Here is a 23,724-nt window from a genome sequence, read left to right as displayed (position 1 = left end):
GGTTCTGGAAGTGCACAAGTTCTATTTTACTGCTTCTCTCGTTCTCTTTCTTTCAGTAAATACTGTGTCAATACAGTTGAAAGCAAAGGAGGGGATTTTTCAGGTGTTCATAACTGATAGAGAATCGTAATTTCCAAGATTTCACTTCCCTTTTAGTGATGCCAGATATTCTGCATTGTGAATTTGAGAATGTAAGCATAGAATGGATTCATCTTATAAGTGCATCTGAAAACTTGATGTTTAATATAAATTATTCCTCTGAATTCACTTTGCGTACAGCACAGTGTACTTTGAGTGCCCATCTAGCCTTCCTGCTGATTCCCTTCACGTGAGTTAATATTGCCACCTTCTGGAGAAAGCTGGTGTGTGTTTTCTGTCTAAATTTACATTTCTTCGTGTGCAGTAATCTCTTACTATTTCATTTAGAATGTTCTTCTTAATATTATTATATTCTCAGACAGAAGATGGTAGGATCCAGTCAAACAAAACCTCTGACAAGCATCCAGGAAAATAGGAACAAAAAGGAAGCCGGTTGTTGTAGGTTTTCTGGGCTGTGTGGCGCTCTCTGGCCCTAATGTTTTGCTCGCATCTATGGTTTGCATCTTCCAAGGTGTGTCACGGTGAGATGAGTTTCTCTCCACAGCACAGTGAGAAACAGAGAGGAGGAGGAGGAGGAGGAGGAGGAGGAGGAGGAAGAGGAAGCGGAGGAGTTTGGATTTATATCCCCCCTTTCTCTCCTGCAGGAGACTCAAAGGGGCTTACAATCTCCTTGCCCTTCCCCCCTCACAACAAACACGCTGTGAGGTGGGTGGGGCTGAGAGAGCTCCGAGAAGCTGTGACTAGCCCAAGGTCACCCAGCTGGCGTGTGTGGGAGTGCACAGTCTAATCTGAATTCTCCAGATAAGCCTCCACAACTCAAGCGGCAGAGCTGGGAATCAAACCCGGTTCCTCCAGATCAGAGTGCACCTGCTCTTAGCCACTACGCCACTGCTCACTGTGACGTGCCTCTGAATATGCCAGCCAAAGGTGCGGGTGAAACGTTGGGAGCAAAAACTACCAGACCCTGGTCATATGACCCTTCTCACAACAGCCAATTGATTCTGTCCATGAAAGCCTTCGACAGTAAGGAAATCCTTACTTGAAAGAAACCATTTTGGTTTTAGACATAGAACTTGATAAATCCTTTTGTGTAACACAAAGTCATTGAATGTGTCCTTTCCCCCCCAGGTGTTAACCACGGGCCTGTCATTGCGGGTGTCATCGGGGCTCAGAAACCACAATATGACATCTGGGGCAACACCGTCAACGTGGCTAGCAGGATGGACAGCACCGGAGTCTTAGATAAAATCCAGGTACGGCTTCCTTTCCTCGCGACCTGCTTGCCGCCAGCACCTTTGGGACGCAATAACAGCAGGCAGCTGGTGTTTGCAGAATTGAGGGTGGAAGGACCGTCAGAGGACCTCGCTTATCTCGGACATGCAGGTCCCTCAAATCTGCAAAGGAAAATACCAAAGCGATAGTAATCAAAATAACAAGCAGGAATCTGCAAGATACTATCCTGTTCCCCCCACTTTTCTTTCTCCCCCCCCACTTCTGTCAGTCTCTCACTTTTCCCCTCATGCCTCCCTTTTTCTAACTCTCTGCTCCATACCTACCATTTTTGCCTTTTTGCCCCCACCCCAGCACTCTTTCTCAGTGGTGGGATCCAAAAATTTTAGTAACAGGTTCCCATGGTGGTGGGATTCAAACTGTGGCGTAGCGCCAAAGGGGGTGGGCAGGGCACGACGCGGGCGTGGCCAGGCATTCCGGGGGCGGGGCATTCCTGGGCGGGGCTGTGGCAAGGACGCTGCCACACACGCAGGTGCACCTCCCGCTAGACTGCTTCAAGTTCTGCGTGCTACTGCTGAGAGGAGGGGCGTAATGAAGGCAAAAATCACGTGGCAAAATCACCCATTAGTAACCCCCTCTCGGCACACACAAATAATTCGTCACCTACTCTCGGGAACCTGTGAGAACCTGCTGGATCCCACCTCTGGTTTGAAGAGAAGCCTTTTCCGTATTTTCCCAGCTATTCCCAACACAGAGCGATATCTAGGTTTATCTCTCATTAAAACAAACAACAACCTGAAACCGTTCCCTTGTATTTCAGGTCACAGAAGAAACCAGTAAGATCTTACAAACTCTGGGCTACATTTGTACCTGCCGAGGCATTATTAACGTCAAAGGAAAAGGAGACCTCCAGACCTACTTTGTACATACCGAAATGACAAAATCGCTTTCACAAGGGAACATGGCCTCCTGAAATCCACCACATCCAAGTGGGCAGCCCCATCTTTTTAGAGAAGATGCATCACACATTTCCACACCACGAACATGCGTGTAACTTTTCTAGTTATAGAAACGTTACTGTAGTTGCATCTACAGCCTAGTTCCACCATCCTGTGTAAAGGCACCTCCGTAGTCTTCATGTTCTGGGATGGCCAACGTGTGTGCTTTGGGATGGGCAGAGATACGGGGCAATTGGCACTGTGCCAACTGTACAATGGGTAAGAAGAGGAGAAGAAACCTCAAGGACCCGAAACGTAAAAAGACAAAGAACAGCAGGACAAAAAAAAAAAGATAATGTTAAGGCTGGAAGTGAAAACACACACAACACTCTTATGGCAATAAACCTAGAGCTGCATGAAGCATTCTGGAATTTATGGTAGTTCCCTGACGTCATCCTTTAGTCCTGAATTTGTAATATTTAATACTCTCCCTTCCATCTATTACAACTAGGACGTGTTCACCCGTTTTTTCTCACAGCCAGCGACAGATACAACACGGAGCCTCCTCCAGAGGGAATTCACAAGTCGAGCGGGACCAGTTTTGTACAAAATGTGTCCAATGTTTTAACACCATTGTCTTTTGTAAAATTAACTCATGATTAAAAGTTTATATATGTCTTTAAAGCCAGCTTTTCTAATTATTTTATCATTTACTTGTGAATGCAGGCAACAGTGTCCTCACATGGGGTGCTTAAGGAACCGGTTCCTAAAGGAACTTGCGGCCAACTTTGCAACAGGGGGAAAAATTTTTTTATTTAAAACATTGGAACATTGCTTTTCCACCCAACTTAGAATCCCAAAGGCAGTAAATGATCACAAAATAAAAAGAAGGGATTTTTAAAAATATAGAGACAGACGGACACATGTAAATGTACAAACACATAAACAGGCAGGAGGTAAATATACAAACAGGTAAATATACAAACATATAAACACGCCATAGGTGGCCATGCAGGGATATACAGAAAGGAAGGAGATTCCCAGTCAGTTGGAATGATGTTAGGTTCAAACTTTTGACTGAAGCTTTTTACACAAAACCGACATCTTTCTGGAGTCTTTGACCTAATTTGAGAGCTGTGCTCCAAAAATAAGTTGCTGCTCTTTGATCCTGCCTCAGAAAAGGTATAATTAAATTTATTGCCTAGAATTGCCAAATGTTTGGCTCTGTTGTACCACTCAAGGGTATTATACAGCTAACTGTAAAGCGACAGTAGACAATTTTATCCAAGTGCCCATTTATTGTTTTCTTTCTAAGGACAAAAATGGCAGATAATATGAAGTCTGAGGCCAAGCTTGGCTCTTGAAAGGGTACAGTAGTGTCTATGTGTATCCTATGTCTTTTTCAACCACTATGTATTACTGCATTCCCCCGAAAATAAGACAGGGTTATTTTCTTAGAAGGTCCAGTTACTATTGCCCAAAACTTTCTGGCTTTATGGGATTTTAAGGTCCAGTTTTTGGTTCAATAAATTTGTTTTTCAGTATGAACTAATGATAGATACTCTTTCTTCCTCTGCATAAATGTTTCCAAAAGAGTTGTTTTCTAGATGAAAGTTCTTATATGGGCCACAAAGTTGTTTTTTGCATATTGAGCCTTCACTGTCAAACCAATTGGCTGAATTAATACCTTTTACAATAGCTGGGCTTGAGAGAGAGTTAAATGTAGCAACAATCCGGCTGTAAATAACATGGCAGAGGTAAGGCTGGCCAGTGGGACGTGAACCAATCCTGGCCTGGCCCCTTCAGCAGCAGCCAAAAGCACAGTCACCTCCCCTTTGTAAACACCTGTGAGGACATGCAACATCCCGGCAGGTAAGGCACACGGACTGGGACACAGTAAGACAGCCTACAGGTGCACGGACTTCGGTGGAGCAGGAAGGCACCCATGGTGGTGGGGTGAGCCCTTGGCATGTGGTCTGTCACTTTGCAGATTGGCATAGCAATCTGGCAAACTGGGCTGCTACTTCACACTGCAGGTCTGGTCCTGCCAGTGGCGTAGCGCTATAACTTCTCAGTGACAAATACCAATCATCAGGAGTATAACACCTAGGGCAGGGGTAGGGAACCTGCAGCTCGAGAGCCGCATGCGGCTCTTCTGCCCTTGCACTGTGGCTCCACAAGCCGAGCCGCCGGCCCCATCCTTGCCCACCCTGCAGGCAGCAGGGCGGGCGCACCAACTGCCCACGGTCGGCTGGGCCACTCCGCGGGCTTCTCCTCTGGCCCGCCCCGTTGGAGCGGGGCGGGCGCTTTCCCGGCAGCCGGCAAGGCCGAGCCGCCGGCTTCATCCTTGCCCGCCCTGCAGGTAGCAGGGCGGGCGCATCCATGCGCTTCTCAGAATGAGCGGAGTAAAAGGTAAAAAAAAACCCTATATATATAGTGTTATCTTTATTTTGAAAGTCAAAAATTATTTGCGGCTCCAAGTGCTTTCTTTTCCCGTGGAAAACGGGTCCAAATGGCTCTTTGAGTGTTAAAGGTTCCCTACCCCTGACCTAGGGGGACCTATGGGGTCAAATATCACCGGGCTGCAGCCATTTAGTCACAAAATACCCACCACCTCCCCCGCCCCAGTCCATACACTGACCTCAAGACCTGGTGCAAAAAAAGTTGTTTGGTCATGGTGGGGGAGGGCGGCCGCCCATACGTGGGGTGGGGTGGGGGCGGTAAACTCAGATTGTGCACCGGGCTACATTTTCCCTAGATACACCTCTGCCAACCACTGGCTCCGGAGTTGTGCTAGCCATACCTGTCCTAGCCATACCTAGTTTATAAACAGAAGTTCTAGCAGCATAGTGTGTCTTGTTTTACTGCAAGAGGGCATTTTCAGCTTGTGGGTCTTCGAGCCATTCTGGTTCAATGGATCCAAGAAGCAGCAAAGATCACCCTTGATCTGTCTCCCTGACACCCTTCCTGGTACATTCAGGCTCCCCACCCCCCTTCCCAGCCAGTAAGAATAAATTCTGCCAAAGCTCAGTTTACAAGCATGAATCAATCATGAGGAAGGCTCTCCAGCTCTGTCTGGAAACCTTTGGCACCTCCTGAATGGAGCCACAATCGTGGCTGCCCTTCCTGGACCCAAAATTCCAGCTCCCTCCATCAACAGCTGCCTGTCTTGGACTTCTAGCCCCCCTTAGATGCTGTCTGGCATCCCAGTGGACAACAGAGTGGGTCTCTTAGTAACCAGAGAATTCAACAGACATAACACGCGTGGGGAGGGGGAGTGTTGGGCACCAGCCAACCTGCCTGCCTGCCTGCCTGCCTCCCGGAACAAGAAATTCAGTTTGGCTACAAGATGGAAGGAGACCAGGATGAGGAGGCAGAGGAGGAGGAAGAACAGGAAGGTACCAACGAGAGGCTAATCCGGAAACATCAGCTCCCACTGTCCGCACAGTCTGCTTTCAGCTACATCCCACCCCGGCGCACAGACCCTCCCGAGCTCAGATATTTTCACCAAGAGTGCAAGGTGTGTACCCAAGGGAGGAGGGGAAAGGGGGGATATGGTTGGGGGCAAAGGAATGGCACGGGGAAGAAAGGGGGGGGGGAATGAAGCCCATGCAGTAGCTGTGTTGGTGTTACAATACAACAACCTTTATTAGGCATATTAGAATAGGCTCCAGAGCATTACAGACATTTCTGAAGTACAAATCAAAAGTACATTCAAAACACAGACAGATAAACTGTATCTAGCATTGGACATTACTTAGAAAATTCTGTCACTTGTAAAAGAAATTTTGCTACTTTTTCCAACACTTTTCCAACACTTTTCTGTGTTATTTAACAAAAGCTCCACAACAGAGTTGTCAGAGTCTCTTTCAGATTTGTCTACGATCCGCCCAGGAGAGAAATTCCTAATGCCCACATATCTCGGACAGTCGAGTATAATGTGAGCAAGAGTCTCCACTTGGTTTTTACAGTGTGGACAGACCCGATCCTGGAGAGGGATAGAAGGTAGCGACCCTTTGTAATGGCCGATGGGAAAGTATTGCATCTGGCCCTTGTGATGATCCATCTCTGTTGGGGTTCAGTTAATAATTCAAGATATTTGGCTATGTGCCCCTGTTCCAGTATTATTCCGACAGAGAGGGGTGAGCATGATTTATTTGCTTGCCCCAACAAGATATGGTATTCCTGCTGTATTAGTGGGTTGTAAAGCAAAAAGCAAAAGTCCAGTTGCACTTCAAAGACTAACTTTTCTATTCTAGGAAAATCTAGAGTAACTTTTCTATTCTAGAACTTTTCTATTCTAGAAAAGTCTATACAGCACACTTTTAGACAAAAAAAATTGTAAAGGTACAATACAAAGAAACAGAGTATTATTCCTGATTCTAACAGAAGAAAAAGAACCCATTTTAAAGTTGTATAAATTAAAATACATTGAAAATCCAACAAGATTGATTCTTGATTATCCTTCAGCTAAATTAATAGAAATGTTCTGAATTTTAAGAGCGGTTGAAGTATATTTAGCAGCATCTGGAATGGTGCAAATTACAGGCCCAGACAGGAAATTAAGTATGTGGTAATCATCTGAACAGTGAGGGAATGTTACAAGAGGGAGCTCTTAGACTGGCATATAATTTGCGTGAAAAGATAAAGTTTGCAAGGGTTTCAGAGACTGAAGCCCACATGGGCAGATCTGTTGGCCACAGGGGGTGCAGTAAAACCTTCTGTGTAAGTCTACAATTGGTAAAATGGGCCTAGGCGGAAAAGTGGTAATATGAGAGAATGATAAGAAAAAGGTAGGCATTTTTGGCAAAAGAGGGTGAGGGCGTACAGCACATTTGTTACCGCGAGGTAACGTTTTAGAAACTTTAAGCCAAAAAGCTCAAGCCGACAAGGAATAAAATTAAAGAAATAATTTTATTCAGACCAAAAAAGGGCAAGTTAGCATCAGAGGAGCCACACCAAAATGGCTGAGGTCTCCTGTTTTTATAGGATAAAGACGAGTTACATCAAAAAGTACCATTAGAAAGAATTACACCCAAAGTACAACCACCAGCAATCAATCACTCAAGAGGGAGGAGATCTTCCCTCTACCCAAAACATTTTAGCCATGCAGATGCCCTCATTGGAGGATGTCAGTAATTCACACTTCTGACATCTTGTGAACTAGGACATAGCATCACGGTATTGTTCTCAGTTGCCCCTCTTATCTAAACAAAGAGCCTAAACATTTGGCTGTGTTCTGGTTTGTATCAGAAAAAGGACAGACTTATGGTGCCAGCGAGGACAGCAAGACCTCAAAGAAAACATAGTTTAAGATTTCTTGAATTCCAAAGGGTGAGTTAGAACAAAGGGTATTCACCAAGGCTATGAATTTTTGGTTAGTGAGAGAAAGCAGGGCAAAGCGCAAAAGGCCTAAATGCCCTTTGTTTAACAGCTTATGGCTGACAGCACAAAATTACAAGGAAAAGAAATAATAGAGTGAACAAGAAATAATAGAGTGAACAATAGAGTGAACAATAATAAAAGAAATAATAGAGTGAACAATCTTTACAAACAGAATCCTTACAAACAGAATCTGTGCCTACACATTCATCATCATCATCATCATCATCATTATTATTAATGATAATAATAATTATTATTGATGATGATGATGATGATGATGATGATGATGATGATGATGATAATAATAATAATAATAATAATAATAATAATAATAATAATAATAATAATACTTGTATACTGCCCTCCTCCTGGCACAAGCAGTGGGCAGGGTCGGGCACAGGGCCGTGTGGTGAAATGGTATTTTTCCCCTCACACAGCAAATGTCCCACCTCACTAGAGAACGGCAACTTTATTCCTTGACAGTGATGGGCACTAAGCTCTCACCAACGCCAAGGGACAATTTGCCCACTCTGTTCACACACATTCTCCTTTTATTTGCTAATGGAAAGTCAGCAGGTATCAAGGATTTGGGGGGAGGGGAATTTCCACTTGTCACACGTACAACAGGAAAAAGGTCCTGCAAACCGGGGTGGAGCGAGGGGGAAGGGCGCCCGGAGAACACGTGCGCCCTGGGCCCCTGCTGCGGTGCCGCCCGTCCCCACCCCATCCTGGAACGCCATGCCACGCCCCCGCCATGGCCGGGCCACACCTCCACCGCAATTCCGCCCGGGGCGTTGCACTCCCTAGCCCATTGGCACTATGCCACTGCTTCAAGCATAATGTTGGACATGGATCGATGGCATCTAAGATTTGTGACCTTATTATCATAGGATAATGGGGCCAAAGGAGTCCAAGTCATTATTCTTGGAGGAAAACAGAACATCCCTCAGGGTTTCTTTGTACCTTGCTCCTTGCACAAATGTGACTGTGTGTGCAATCATGCTGATGGTTCTGGCAAGTCAAAGGAGTTACGAGTAACAAAATTTTGGGATGTGACCTTACAGGGTTTGCCAAAACTGACCCTGAACGCTCTCAGATGCCATCAAATCAGTTTGTTTCAGTTGCCACCAGTAGTCAGTGCATTAAAGGTGCGCAGCTTAATTATCACAGGCATAAGCAAAACAAGAAACAAGAACACTGAACCGTCTTTGTAACCAATTAGAACCCTCCAGGCAACAAACAGTGAAAAAAAGAAAACCCATTTTAAAAAACAATTCATATATTTATATGAAACCAATGGTAACGAACTAGCAAAATCCAGGCAAAAGTAACTGTTATGAGTTCTTTATTGATTTGGCATTCTTAGTCAGAAACAGGCAATGCGAGAACTGAAACCCAGATTATAACCCACAGCTTTTAGCAGACAGGCTCCCGCCAAAAAGTAATAAACAAGGCAGGATTTCACATGGGGTTTCACACAGACTGGCAAGCAAGTAAAAGATAACCAAAACAGCTAAATTCCCCTTCCCGGGCGTTGAGCCAAGAGAGTCCAGCAGAAACCTCGTCAAGGTCAGAAAGCACACACAGACACCACTTCACACCAACAATATAATATTTTGGTTGTGATTTTTATTGGAGGATTAAATTAGCAGCATCAAAGATGTAACTCTTGGCTTAAAAAAACTGAATGATGCATTTCTCAATATTAAAAATAAGTTTTTTAAAAAAACATTAGCTGTGGCTCCTTTGATCTTAAGAGAAGAGATAAAATAAAGTCCCCTTCTCTCTATGGACTGGTTCCAAATGAAAATCTTCAGTACTGTTTATGATTGCTGGAATTGTTTAGTTGCTCAAACATTTTGGAGGGATGTAGATTGGCCACATTTCAGTGATGGGAGTGGATAAACTTTTTTGAAGACCCTTAGACCAATGCAACTGCTTTTACACAAACGATGCAAATTTTATTGAATTGCTCTCCAAATAAAATCATCAAAGGCATACTTTCTTCTTTATGGTACTATATAAAGTAATCAAAATAACAAAGAAAGGAAAATTTGGTATGATCTCTTTACCAGAGTAAGAAAATTGAAATGGGAGTGGCTGACGAAGAAAGCATAAAGACAAAGGGGGAGAGGCCAAATAGAAGAGGTGTAGTTAGAGGTAAAGGATGCTACAGGAAACAGGAAAAGGGGTCCAGGGGGCCGTGCCAATCTGGAACCAGCCCTGGTTGTAAAATATTCCCAATCAAGTAACTCAAGCTGTTTTGTTATTATTTTTAAAACCAAAGTACAAGCTCTACTAAGACCTAACTCAGTCAAGACTAAAATAGAAAAACACACCCCTACAAATCTGGAGTCCAACAGCTGCCTCCAAGCATTTACACAAGAATCAGAGTGCAACTGGAGCAGGGGTGCAGGGGATTCTGAGATGTAAAGCCAATCTGTTCTACACACACATGTGCTTCAAAGGAGATATGCATGAAAGTGCTGAATTAAGAACATAAGAAAGAGTCTGCAGGATCAGACTAGAGTCCATCTAGTCCAGCACTCTGCTACTCGCAGTGGCCCACCAGATGCCTTTGGGAGCTCACCTGCAGGATGTGAAAGCAATGGCCTTCTGCGGCTGTTGCTCCTGAGCACCTGGACTGTTAAGGCATTTGCAATCTCAGATCAAAGAGGATCAAGATTGGTAGCCATAGATCGACTTCTCCTCCATCAATCTGTCCAAGCCCCTTTTAAAGCTATCCAGGTTAGTGGCCATCACCACCTCCTGTGGCAGCATATTCCAAACACCAATCACACGTTGTGTGAAGAAGTGTTTCCTTTTATTAGTCCTAATTCTTCCCCCCAGCATTTTCAATGAATGCCCCCTGGTTCTAGTATTGTGAGAAAGAGAGAAAAATCTACCCCATGCATAATTTTATAGACTTCAATCATATCCCCCCTCAGGTGTCTCCTCTCCAAACTAAAGAGTCCCAAACGCTGCAGCCTCTCCTCATAAGGAAGGTGCTCCAGTCCCTCAATCATCCTTGTTGCCCTTCTCTGCACTTTTTCTATCTCTTCAATATCCTTTTTGAGATGTGGCGACCAGAACTGGACACAGTACTCCAAGTGCGGTCACACCACTGCTTTATATAAGGGCATGACAATCCTTGCAGTTTTATTATCAACTCCTTTCCTAATTATCCTAATTAGAACTAATCAGGTTATGAAACACTAGATGTCAGCCTCACTTAAAAACAGACTTGGCTTTCATTACTATAATATCTAACAATTCTACAGGACTCTCTTTAAAGATATTTTTGATTGGCTGCTGTTATCAGGTTTCTACCAGGCTACGAACTGTTGCCAGAAACACTTAATGCTCCTTCCTTATCACCTTGCTTATCTGTTCAAACCTCTGATCCTGCACATCATCTACTTACTTGCATTTGCTCGTACTGTCTCAGACATACAGAGAACTCACACTTGGAAGTATCAGGACAGGAATTACATCCCTCTACCTACTCTCTCCCAATATGGTGCATCTACATTTGACTCATAAGAGAATTAACCCTCTGTTTTAATTTTCATCCCCACCTCTGGAAAATGAAAGGATGTTCAATTTCAGACAGGGCTTCCGCAAACTGGATTTCCAGGGCAGGCTTCCGTTTCTGCTGGATAGCTAATGGATCCTGTCAGAGGGTGACTGATAAAATCTGAATTTTTATTCCTTCACTGGCCAAACCCAGTGGTCTAATGTGCTAGATAGCTTGAGGCAGCAGGCAGAAAGCGAATGAAAACAAGTCCAGGGACAGCTCTTGCTCCCCTGAAGTCCTTGCCTGGATTTCCATCTATCATCGTGAAAACACTTCTGATTGTTCCAAATGAAAATTTTAAAAATGCCGTGGCTTAATATTATTTTAATAGCTGTCGAGAGCTTTTAATTATTAAAAGGTTGCTCGTTAAAATTATTAAAAGGTTGCTTAATAAAATTATTAAAATTATTCTCGCCTCCACCAATTATTTCTTTTTTTAAAAAAAATTATTGTGTCATTTGAATATTCCATTTTATATTAATACTTTTCTTCATTCATTTTCAAACAATACATTTTCCCCTTTTTCCCCTCCCCCCTGTATTTTCTTCGTAGTTTTATCAAACAGCAGTAAGTTCATTATTTGTAATCTCTTCTCCCATATCTCCTCATTGACTCCAGCTTCTTTCATCCAGTCCGCATATATTGTCCATATCTTCAAAATTTCACTCTGTTTATCTTGCCACAGTTTATTTTTTTTTTGCTTTTATTAAGTTTATTCACAAAATACAACAAAAATAAACAGAATATACAAAAAAAGATACACTTTCATATTAAGTTCACATATTAAGAGTCAGTTCAAGAAGTATATACAATACACACTAAAACTAACAAAACAACAACAACAACAACCCCTTACAAAAAATAGTAACAAAAGAACAACAAAAACAAACAAAAAAAAGAGTGGACTTCCGGCTAGTGTAACATACGATACACAATCTAACGTCGAGAATATATTTGTACAACTTTACTTTCTGTTTATAAATCGTTTTAAACCATGATTTCATTACTTCCATATTATTAATTACATCAGAAATTAATTAAACATATATGTTCAATACTTAATCCAGTGTTGCATCAAGAAAATTATCTTCTTTGATATCTAATTATAAATTAACCATTCTGATCTACAGAAAAAACAAAGGGGAAAAATATGTAATAAGAAATCTGTATATATAATCAAAATCCGTATTTTATACAATTAAATTTTAGTTATCTACTTATCAAAAATCACAAATCATATTTCATATATTTGTATTCTGATTGTAGGTAGTTGATTAGAGGTTTCCAACTTTTTTCAAATATCTCTAGATTTTTTTTGTTTCATGATTGTCGATAGTTTATCGATATTCAGAAAATTTAACATTTTGGAAAGCCAGTCCTTCCCACTTGGTATAACTGGTGCTTTCCATACTTTAGCATATACCATTCTGGCCGCAGTTATCATGTATAGCAAGATTCTTTCATGTTCTTTGCACACATTTTTTGGTAAAATATTTAATAGAAAACATTGCGGGTAAAAACCCACTTTGTATCCCAAAATAATATTAATTATACCAGATATCTCTGTCCAATATTCCTTTGCTCTTCCGCTATCCCACCATAAGTGTAAAAAAGTGCCAGTCGCATTTTTTACACTTCCAACATAGTTCCGATGTGCCTTTATATATTTTTGCTAATTTACTAGGATACAAGTACCAGCGGTATAGCATCTTTAAATAATTTTCTTTCAAATCTGCACATAAGGTGAACTTTCTATTTCTTTCCCATGTACTAGTCCATGTATCTAAATTTATCGTTTCTCTTAAATCTTGGGACCATTTAATCATGGTCTCTTTAACGATTTCATCTTCTGTCTCTCTGTCCAGAAGAGTTGTATACATTTTCTTAATTAAGAAACGATTTTCACCACATAGGTTTAGCCATAAGTCTGAATCTTTCTTTTCAAAGCCTTTTTTCATGTCCAGAAGAAATTTTTCTTTCAATTGGTAATATAAATACCAATGGCATTGCTTTCCCTGTATTACAATGGCATGTCTTTCTTTAAGTCTACATGTGTCATTGTCCCACTGCAAAATGTCACGATATCGTATACATTTATCTTCGTCTACTTGTTTCATTAATAACGCCCCTGGCGGAGAGATCCAGTTGGGCACTTTTATGATGTTTTTCTTCTTGTAGTCCAACCAGATTTTTATTATGGCTCTCCTAATATAATGGTTGGTGAATTGTTTAAATGGTTTACCTTTGGCATACCATATATAAAAGTGCCACCCGAAGTGTAAGTCATATCCTTCTATATTTAATATTTCCCTGTCTTGCAGCAGCATCCATTCTCTAAACCAGGCGAAACCTGCTGCCTGGTAATATAGTTTCAGGTTTGGTAAACCAAATCCACCTCTTGCCACATTATCAGTTAGATGTTTGTATTGAATTCTCGCTTTTTTCCCTCCCCATATAAAATGTAAAATATCTTTTTTCCACTCTTTGAAGTATTTATTTGTTATAATTACAGGGATAGTCTGAAATAAATAGAGTATCTTGGGCAAAATACTCATTTTTACCGCTGCGATTCTTCCCAACAACGATAATTTTAAACTTTCCCATTTTAATAAACTTTCTTTCACCTTTTTCCAAAGTGGTAAATAGTTGTTTGAAAATAATAAGATATTTTGATTCGTTAAGACAATTCCTAGGTATTTTATTTTTTTTTGTTATTTCTAGTTGGGTCATTTCATGTAGTTTCTGTTGATCTACATTGGATATATTAAAGATCATCATTTTGGTTTTCAACTTGTTTACTATCAAACCAGAGATGGTACTGAATTCACTAGTTACACAGTTCAACGTAGTCCAATTTTTCAACGGATCTTTCATCATTACCACAATATCGTCGGCAAAGGCTTTGATTTTATATTCCATTCCATTTATTCTTATCCCCTCAATTTTTTCGTTACATTTAATATTTTGTAATAATAGCTCTATAGCCAAAATAAAAAGAAGGGGGGACAACGGACAACCTTGCCTAGTGCCCTGATTTATCTGGAATTGGGGTGTTAAAGTATTATTAATTTTTAATTTTGCGACTTGTTTATTGTAAATAGCTGTGGTCCAATCTAAGAAATTACCTGGACCTATTATGTACTCCAATAATAATTGTAAGTAATTCCAATCCAAATTATCAAACGCCTTTTCTAGGTCATAGAATAGCATTGCTGCTTTCTTGTTAATTTGTTTATGTAAATACTCAATCATATTAGTTACAATTCTAATATTAGTTTTAATAAACCTATTGGGTAGGAAGCCGTTTTGGTCCTTTCCTATATTTTCTTTCATTATTTCTCTAATTCTTCCTGCAAGAACTCCTGCATAAATTTTATAATCGTTATTCAGTAACGAGATGGGCCGGAAGTTTTTAACATCTGTAGTTTCTAAACCTTCTTTAGGGATAAGGGAAATAATAGCTTCATTCCATGTTGGTGGCATTTCTCTTGTATTTCTAATACTGTTTATAGTATCTGCTAGAAGGGGTACCATTTCTTCTTGGAATATTTTGTAAAATAATCCTGTGAAGCCATCAGGTCCAGGTGTTTTACCAGGCTTTAATTTTTGTATTTGTGTCTTAATTTCATCAGTTGTTATTCCTCTGTTTAATAAGGCTAAATTCTCCTCTGAAAATTTTAATTTACAATTTTTCTCTATGTACTCTTTTTGCTTTGCAATATCCAATCTTTTAGATTTATACAGAGTAGAATAGAAATCAAGAAATTTTTCAATAATCTCTTTTTGGTTTGTGATAGTCCTTCCCTTATCTATTACTGTTGTAACTAATCTCTTTTTATTTTGTTTCCTTAATTTGTAAGCCAGCCATTTTCCTGACTTATTAGCCTGTTCAAAATAATTAACTTTGGCATACATCAATTTTTTTTCCATTTCATTTGTGTAAATTGTAGCAAGTTGATTATGTAAATCATCTAGTTCTCTTACAAGAGTTTTGTTTTTTAGGATCATTTTCCAGTTGAGCTTCTTTAGTTTTCATAATTTTCTTAAGGTTTAATTCATGTTTCATTCTCTCCCTTCTTAAAATGCTATTTTCCTTGATGAAAAAGCCACACATATAAGCTTTTAAAGTTTCCCATACGGTACTTTCCTTGACTTCCCCGGTATTATTAATTTGAATGAAATTTTTAAGTTCTTTTTTTTTCCCTTTTAGAATAATATCATTCTTTTTTTTTTTTAACAAATAATCATTCAACTTCCAAAATCCTTGGACCGGCCAGTTCTTTGGAGTTCCCATATTATAGGATTATGGTCTGAAAAAAGACCTAGGTTCTATAGAAATATTTTTGTTTTAATGTTAAGTCTTTGGTACACAAACACATATCAATTCTAGAATGTGAAGAAAAATACTTGGAATAATAATGCATATTCACGCAGCAAGATTGCCATATTTCATTCTCCAAACATCCTCTAACAAAAAATAATCACAGAAATCAAAAAATGATTTGGGAAGTTTCCCTTGTAACTTTTTTTCTTTCTTTTCATTGGCTTTATCTAAAAAAGGCTGTATAACCCCATTCCAGTCCCCTAGAAAGCAAACACTTTTATAGCTCAAGGCATGCATCTTATGCAAAAGTTCTAAAGAAATCACTTTTCCGTGTATTTGGAGCATAAATTCCCACCATTAATGTCTTAGAACCAAAATAATTTATTTCTACTCCAACAAATCTTCCTTTGGAGTCATTAATTATTAACTTAGGATCATACTTTTCTTTAGCATATATTGTTACACCTTTCTTTTTTTTGCTATTGCATGAACTAAAACATAATCCCAACTTTCCATTGGTAAGTAGATCTTTATCTTTCTGGCATACATGGGTTTCTTGAAGACACGATAAATCAAAATTATATTTTTGCAAATAATGGAAAGTTTTTCTCCTTTTCTGTGGAGAATTCAAACTGTTAATGTTCCACGACAATATTTTCATATTCCCGTGATTTTTCGTTCGCTACTAACCTTGTACGGCTGGGATTTCTTTTAAGTTCTTTTTGAGTTTTTCAAGGAAGTCTTGGGCTTGTGGTACTGTGGTCAATCTATAAGATTTAAAATTGTATGTTGACCTAAGTCCTTCTAGATCTTCACACTTATACCTGATATTATTTTCTCTAAGGAAGTCTCTCAAGAAGTAATATTCTTTCCTTTTCTGTAAAATCCGGTTGGGGATATCTTTCAATATCAATATTTTCTTGTCTTGCATTTGAAGATTGGTTTTGATACTTTGGGCCAGTATATCCTCCCTTGTCCTCTTCCTGGAAAAGAAAATCAAAACATCCCTTTCCCTTTTCATGACATCTCTTTTTCTGTAATTAGCTCGAACTACTTTGCTTATATCTTCATCTAATTCATCTTCTTCCATATTTATATATTTTTTGAGAGGTAGTGGGTCATTTTTATTCTTAATATTCTCTCCTTCCTCTTCAGGCACTCCTCTGAATCTTAACACATCTGCTTTGAGTTTAGAAGCTCAAGAAGGGCCATTTGGTTTCTCATCTCTTTTCAGCATCTCTATTTCTGTCTCTCTTTTAGATTTCTCATTCATCTCTTCTTGATTTTCTTGGAGTTGGTTAACTGTCAGAGTTAGCTTCTGAACTTTCTCATCGGTTACTTTCAGCTTTGTTAAGTCTGATTTGATCTCTCTGATTTCACTTTCCAGTTTTTGGAAGCTTCTTTCGAAGCCTTGCTCCAGTTTTTGAAAGTGTTCCATATTATCTTTCTGCATCATAGTTATCATCTCCAATACTTGATCTAATTTGGTGTCTGTTTCAGGAATGCTATTTTTCCGCCTGGCAGCCATGGCAAGAACTGTCTCTTTAAATGGATTGTCTTGGTTGGAGATTACAGCTCCGTATTGTATTGGGTGGAGGGAGCAAGAAAAAAGAGTCTTTTTACTTCAGTTCTCCCACACTCCGGCTTCCCTTTATTTCACCACACACACCAAAGAATTGTTTTAACAGTCCAAAAATCAAAACAGGACGAGAGAGCTCTGGCTGAGACAATTCTCTTATAGTGCAACGGCTTCCCCCGCTCCTTCCGTCTGCGCTCGCATTGCAAAACTTACTCCTTTCCCCTTTTGTACGCTCTCGGTCTCAGTTAGAATACAGACCGATGCAAGTATCAAAATTCCAACCTCTCCTCTTCCTCTCTTCCTCTCTTTCTGCCCGCAAGAAACAATTACACTGGAATCGTGTCTTTCAAAAATAAATCAGTACTAGCCTTCTTGGTGTTGTTGAAGGTTGCGCGTGCCTCCCGCTCCGTATTCCGCCTCGGCATGAAACGCCTTGCAGTTGGAGGCTCAGATTACCCCTCTGACCGGGCTGCCATTGAAGACTCCAGCGCCTCCGAACAGCGCGCGTTTTGGGGCTCCAATTCCGCCCCCAGACTTCTCTCCTTTCTCCGGAGAGGTTAGTTGTCCCCCTCGACCTGACAGAGGTCGAAACGGAGGGAAATTTTAACTTCTAGGCAGAGTCGGTCTCGGAGTTCGCGCTCCGAGTTGCTTCGAGGGCAGTAACGCAACCGGAAGTCGCCACAGTTTATTTTTTGTTATTATATCGAAAATGTCCAGTGTCACTTGTTCCCAGATATATTCCGACCATTTCTGGATTGTCCATTTTTTCTTTTCTTTCCAGCCTAAAGCTATTGTTGCATGTGCTGCTTTAATCATTATTTAATACATATACCTATATTTTTTATCTACCCTTCTATCCTCCATTACACCCATTAACATTAAATCATTATTTATCCCAATATTAATCTACCACCAATTATTTCAAGCCAGGAACCATTTCCTTGTACGACTGCATCTTCAAAAGACCAATGGGCTACGATGCAAAACTCCACCGATGCGACCGAGAGCACGCTAAAAGCAGAGGACTTCACATCAATGACGAGGTGACTCAGTTGTGGACTTCACAGAATGTGTTGTGTAGTTAACTGAAATTTCCTCCAAGGTCCTCTAGGGGGGTGAACATTGGTACTCCCTTTCCCCATCACAAGAACCCTGCCAGGTAAGCTAAGTTGGGAAGGTGTGACTGACCCATTCTCATCCAGCAAAGCCCAGGGCAGAGTAAGGGTTTGAACCGAGGTCTATCAGATCCTGCATCGCCTTGTTGCTCTTATCAAGATGCTGCGTAACAGACAATTCTGCCCTTAGCACAAAAGGAATCTGCTTAATCCTGCAATCTTGCATGCATTTTCAGGGGAGTATGCAGTGGTGGGATCCAAACATTTTCGTAACAGGTTCCCATGGTGGTGGGATACAAACAGTGGCGTAGCGCCAATGGGGCTGGGCGGGGCATTCTGGGGGCGTGGCTGGGCATTCTGGGGGCGGGGCATTAATAATTTCTCTGTTACTGTAAAAAACTCTTACTGTAAACAAAAAAGTTCCTAATTTCCAGCTGGTATCTTTCTGTCCATAATTTAAACTCATTATAGCAAGTCCTATCGTCTGCTGCCAACAGAAACAACGACTTCTCCTCTAATTGACTGCCTGTCAAATACTTCATACTTTCAAATACTTAATTTTGTTTCTAGAAATCAAAAGGAGACTTTCCTTAAACAAGGAACTTGACCATATTTCTAAAACATGTTTTTAAAACAGCCCAACAGGGAGAATTATCCCGTTTTCTACCTTCGCTAACCAGCCACATAGGAAACAACAGGACTTCATGATTTTTGGATCTAGTGGAATTTCTAACGGAAAAGCAGACCCAATTAGTAACCCCCTCTCCTTTGCATCACGAAATAATTAGTCACCCACTCTCGGGGAACTGGTGAGAACCTGCTGGATCCCACCTCTGGGAGTATGGATGGGCCGCTGAATTAGGTGGGAATTGCTATGCTTAGAATCACTTGGTTGTGGAGATGTGGTTCCACACAGGAACTCCAGCCTCCAGGTGGGGCCTGGGGATACCCCAGAATTACAGCTCAACTCTAGAATGCAGAGGTCCGTTCCCCTGGAGCAGGGGTCTTCAAACTATGGCCCTCCAGATGTTCATAGACTACAATTCCCATGAGCCCTACCACTTGGCCACACTGGCAGGGGCTGATGGGAACTGTAGTCCATGAACATCTGGAGGGCCATAGTTTGAAGACCCCTGCCCTGGAGAAAAGGGGTGCTTTGGAAGGCGGACTCTGCAGCATTCTACCCCAAAGGTTCCTGTTCTCGGCAGGTTCCATTCCCAAATCTCCAGGAATTTCCCAGCCTGGATCTGGCAAACTTATCCCCCACCAGTGGCCAGGGGGGGGATGATCTAGTAGCCCAACAACATTAGGATCAGTGGAAGCAACTGGGTCACTCTGCTGGACCTACCTGGTAGCATTGTTGTAAGGGTAAAATGAAGAAAGTAGGCATTTATGTTGGTCAAAGGTAGTTCTGGGAAGGGCAACACTGAGTTGTGATCAACAATAATAATTATTGTCGAAGGCTTTCACGGCCGGAATCACAGGGGTGCTGTGTGGTTTCCGGGTTGTCTGGCTGTGTTCTAGCAGCATTCTCTCCTGACGTTTCGCCTGCATCTGTGGCTGGCATCTTCAGAGGATCTGATGGTAGGAATGGAAAGCAAGTGGAGTATATATACTGTGAGGTGAAAAGGTGAGGCCATCTGAATAGAGTAGCCTGGCATGTGAGTCACAGAGAAGTCCAGCATGAGGGAGTAAATAAATGGAAGCTTTCCGCAAGGTCAATAGGTGAATGGATCTGAATAGAAGTATCCTGGTCTTTGTTCCCTTTGAGTGCTATAGTCTATAGTTGTCCTGTGTTTGTGTGGAGCTGATCAGTCACTGTCTTGATTCTAGAGTTTTTCAACACTAGCAGCCAAATTCTGTTCATTTTCATGGTTTCTTCCTTCCTGTTGAAGTTGTCCATGTGCTTGTGAATTTCAATGGCTTCTCTGTGTAGTCTGACGTAGTGGTTGTCAGAGTGGTCCAGAATTTCTGTGTTTTCAATGCTGCTAGAACATGGCCATACAGCCCGGAAACCACACAGCACCCCAATAATAATTATGGACTCATGGAATCATTCCTGATTATGTTATTTTGTGAATATTGCATATATGCACTTTGGTCATTGTTATTAACAGTTCCTTGTGCAATTCCTGTTGTGTGGCAAGTTTTTTGGGGTTTGGCCAACCTTGTTCCTTGTTTCTTGTAGGACAAATCACACCAGGCTGCCAAAGGCCTGGGAGCACAGCTGAGATAAGAGACAGAAGCTCTCAAGCCCCAGTCAGTGGAGGAATTCATGGTTTAACCAAGCTCATTTATTTGAAGAGGTTCATGTTTGCAAAACGTTAGTTAACGCAGGCAGTGAATGAGAGCTGCTGTGTAAAGGGTTGGCCTGGGAGACCCAGATTCGAATTTGTATCCCTACTCCACTATGGGAATTCATTGGAGGACCTTGGGCAGTCACTCACTCTCAGCCTAACCTACCTTACATGGTTGTTGTGAGAATGAAATGGAGGAGAACAATATGGACTGTGAATGAAATATTTATAGAGGGAGAACCTTATGGACTCATGGAATCATTCCTGATTATGTGAATATTGCATATATGCACTTTAGTCATTGTTGGTATTAACAGTTCCTTGTGCAATTCCTGTTGTGTGGCAAGCTTTTGGGGGTTTGGCCAACCTTGTTCCTTGTCTCTTGGAGGACAATATAAGCCATTGTGGGTTTCTGTTGGGAAGGAAAGTGGGGTGAAAGTGCATCACGTAAATACTGGTGGAACATCTCTCTTCACATCAAGAAGCAGCTCGTTTTGAGGCATAGTGATCACCTGAGATCCTGACCCTGAAAAATTGTTCTTTAAATCCACACAAAACAGAATATGGAGTAGCTCTGGCTTCTCCTACCCAGTCTATCCTCAGACCTTGAGCCTCGCCCATCTGCTCGGTGATATTCCCTGGGGATTCTCCTGGTGACAGCTGACGGAGTAAACCAGTGGTATAAACACTGGGTGAATGAGAGAGAAATGGGTATCGGAAACTGTGGCTAATTTGTCTCCTGCTTCATCAACAGATTTGAGATCAGAGTGGTGTAGTGGTTAGGAGCAGTGGACTCTAACCTGGAGAATCAGGTATGATTCCCTGCTCCTTCCCATGAAGCCTGCTGGGTGACCTTCGGCCAGTCACAGTTCTCTCAGAACTCTCTCGGCCCAACTTGCCTCACCGGGTGTCTATGGTGCGGAGGGGAAAGGAGTTTTGTAAGCCGTTCTGAGACCCCTTAAGGCGCCGTATAAAAACCGACTTTTCTTAAAGATCAAGATGAAAGTAGTGGCTACTCAGAAATAGCACTGCACAAGTAATAAGCTTTGTGCAGTTAGATTTAGAAGCCATTTGGCTTTCTTGAATAGATCAGGACCGAAGAGCATCCCATGAGGAAGGTCCCCTCCACACAAACGACTGAGTGCAGTAACAGATCAACAGCACCATAACCGGGGAGTATCCCTGGTAAATTCTATCCAGTGCTGCATGGCCTCATCTCACCCAAAGACTTAAGTAGACTCACTGGGGGTATTCCCCTGCCTGTTAGAGCCAGTGATGTGGAGCAGCACCAGGAATTCTTGCCATGTGCTGATGTGGTTAAAGCCAATTGGCCATGCTGGCAGGGGCTGATGGGAATTGTAGTCCATGAACATCTGGAGAGCCACAGGTTGTAGACCCCTTGTTAAAGTGTCAGACGAGGATCTGGGAGAGCCAGGCAAAAATCACCACTCTGCCGCAGAAGAAGAGTTTGGATTTATACCCCATTTTTGGCAACCACAAGGAGTCAAACTCCTTCCCTTCCTCACCGGAGGTAGGTGGAACTGAGAGAGTTCTGAGAGAACTGTGACTGGCCCAAAGTTATTCAGCAGGCCTCATGTGGAGGAGTGGGGAAACAGAGTCAAACTCCTTCCCTTCCTCACCAGTGGTAGGTGGGGCTGAGAGAGTTCTGAGAGAACTGTGACTGGCCCAAAGGACTTCAGCAGGCTTCATGTGGCGGAGTGGGGAAACAGATCCAGTTCACTAGATAAGAGTCCGCCACTCCGGTGGAGGAGTGGGGGAATCAAACCTTGTTTTCCAGATTAGCGTCCATCATTCTTTTCAACTACACCAGGTAGGCGCTTGTTGTGTGACTTTGGGTCAGTCACGCACTTCCAGCCAGCCGACTTCACAGACTTGTGAGGACAAAATGGAGGAAAGGAGAGAAATGTAAGTAGTTTTGGGTCCCCATAAACGAACTAAACAAGGTCATATGTACAAAGGGCACCAGCAATAGGGAGAAGAAAACTCAACACCCAGCCACTATTTTTAACAGCATTTGTATACCCAGCTCTGCCTTTTCATACCTTTATGAGCAGCAGTGGCGTAGGAGGTTAAGAGCTCATGTATCTAATCTGGAGGAACCGGGTTTGATTCCCAGCTCTGCCGACTGAGCTGTGAAGGCTTATCTGGGGAATTCAGATTAGCCTGTACACTCCCACACATGCCAGCTGGGTGACCTTGGGCTAGTCACAGTTTCTCGGAGCTCTCTCAGCCCCACCTGCCTCACAGGGTGTTTGTTGTGAGGGGGGAAGGGCAAGGAGATTGTAAGCCCCTTTGAGTCTCCTGCAGGAGAGAAAGGGGTTTTTTAAATCCAAACTCCTCCTCCTCCTCTTCTTCTTCATTGTGGAGGGGGGTGGGGGTGGGGTGGATTGTCTTGCTGCTCCAAGAAATAACATCTAGAAATGTTCTTACAGGAAAAAGCAAGGCCTGTGCCCGTCTTAGCCTCCTCTGAATACGGGAGACGCATCGAGAAGCCCGTGGAAGAGTTGATCCGAGACCACGTCCGCATTAACCGTGTGCAAGCAGAATTCTATAGGAAAAATGAAATTGCCTGCTTGGTCAAGAAATCTAACCAAAGCATCGACCCAATCTGAGGCCTTTTGCCCCAGTAGTAGTTGTCAAAGAGCGAAAAGGTTCCTTCGCTTTGAGGTCGATCTCCCCCGCCCTCTCCCAACCTCATTCTTTCTTGACTGTTGATGTGATTCTGGGTCCATTTCAATGCTCTGTGTCATCTCCCACTACAATATTTTTAAGTGAAATCAAATGAGCCATGCCTTTCTTTAGTGTGCTACGGACCATAAACTTGAGCAATTAGCAACTTAACTGATGTGAGCAGCGTGACGTTAGGCAACGGCACTGCCAGGAAAAGACTATTTTGTCTACATTCAGAGCACTCCTGCTCAGTAAAGTAGTTCTAAGTAGTTCTTCCACCAGTACCCTCCTCTGCCATTTATCAGGACCCACTAAAGATCTAAAGTTATAAGGCTAATTCAGATCACAAGAATCTGATCCTGGATCAATAATAAAAGTCAGATTGATCACCCCTTACCCTTGCTTTCTTGTGACCTTGATTTTAGCCTTGGGAACTATAATGGTATCTTATTGAGCTGATGTGGCACCAGTTATAAAGGAAACTTTCTT

At 41.9% G+C, this 23,724-nt stretch overlaps 2 protein-coding genes across 2 annotated transcripts in view; both read left to right on the top strand.

Moving 5' to 3' along the window:
* Positions 1-2,951, top strand: part of ADCY2 (adenylate cyclase 2) — a 136,912-nt gene extending 133,961 nt beyond the window's left edge. The window contains 2 exon segments of the mRNA XM_048515881.1: positions 1,228-1,352; positions 2,150-2,951. Coding sequence (XP_048371838.1) covers positions 1,228-1,352; positions 2,150-2,302 — 278 coding nt within the window. The 3' untranslated portion in view covers positions 2,303-2,951.
* Positions 2,952-5,523: 2,572 nt separating this feature from the next.
* LG14H5orf49 (linkage group 14 C5orf49 homolog) lies at positions 5,524-23,631 on the top strand. The gene is made up of 3 exons (XM_048515956.1): positions 5,524-5,787; positions 18,059-18,175; positions 22,998-23,631. Exons 1-3 carry the CDS (start codon positions 5,617-5,619, stop codon positions 23,175-23,177), a joined length of 468 nt encoding a protein of 155 aa, XP_048371913.1. The 5' UTR covers positions 5,524-5,616; the 3' UTR covers positions 23,178-23,631.
* The last annotated feature ends 93 nt before the right edge of the window (positions 23,632-23,724 follow it).

The sequence above is a fragment of the Sphaerodactylus townsendi genome, linkage group LG14 (genome assembly GCF_021028975.2).
Source record: "Sphaerodactylus townsendi isolate TG3544 linkage group LG14, MPM_Stown_v2.3, whole genome shotgun sequence".
Lineage (NCBI taxonomy): Eukaryota > Metazoa > Chordata > Lepidosauria > Squamata > Sphaerodactylidae > Sphaerodactylus > Sphaerodactylus townsendi.
The sequence above is the reverse complement of the archived record's forward strand: the minus strand, read 5'-3'. Positions and strand labels throughout refer to the sequence as shown.

What these genes read in the sequence shown, in the direction of transcription:
- LG14H5orf49 (XM_048515956.1), top strand. Translation starts at nt 5,617, where the DNA reads ATGGAAGGAGACCAGGATGAGGAGGCAGAGGAGGAGGAAGAACAGGAA. An exon ending in ATTTTCACCAAGAGTGCAAG is followed by an intron (nt 5,788 to 18,058) that starts GTGTGTACCCAA and finishes AATTATTTCAAG; the next exon opens with CCAGGAACCATTTCCTTGTA. An exon ending in GACTTCACATCAATGACGAG is followed by an intron (nt 18,176 to 22,997) that starts GTGACTCAGTTG and finishes ATGTTCTTACAG; the next exon opens with GAAAAAGCAAGGCCTGTGCC.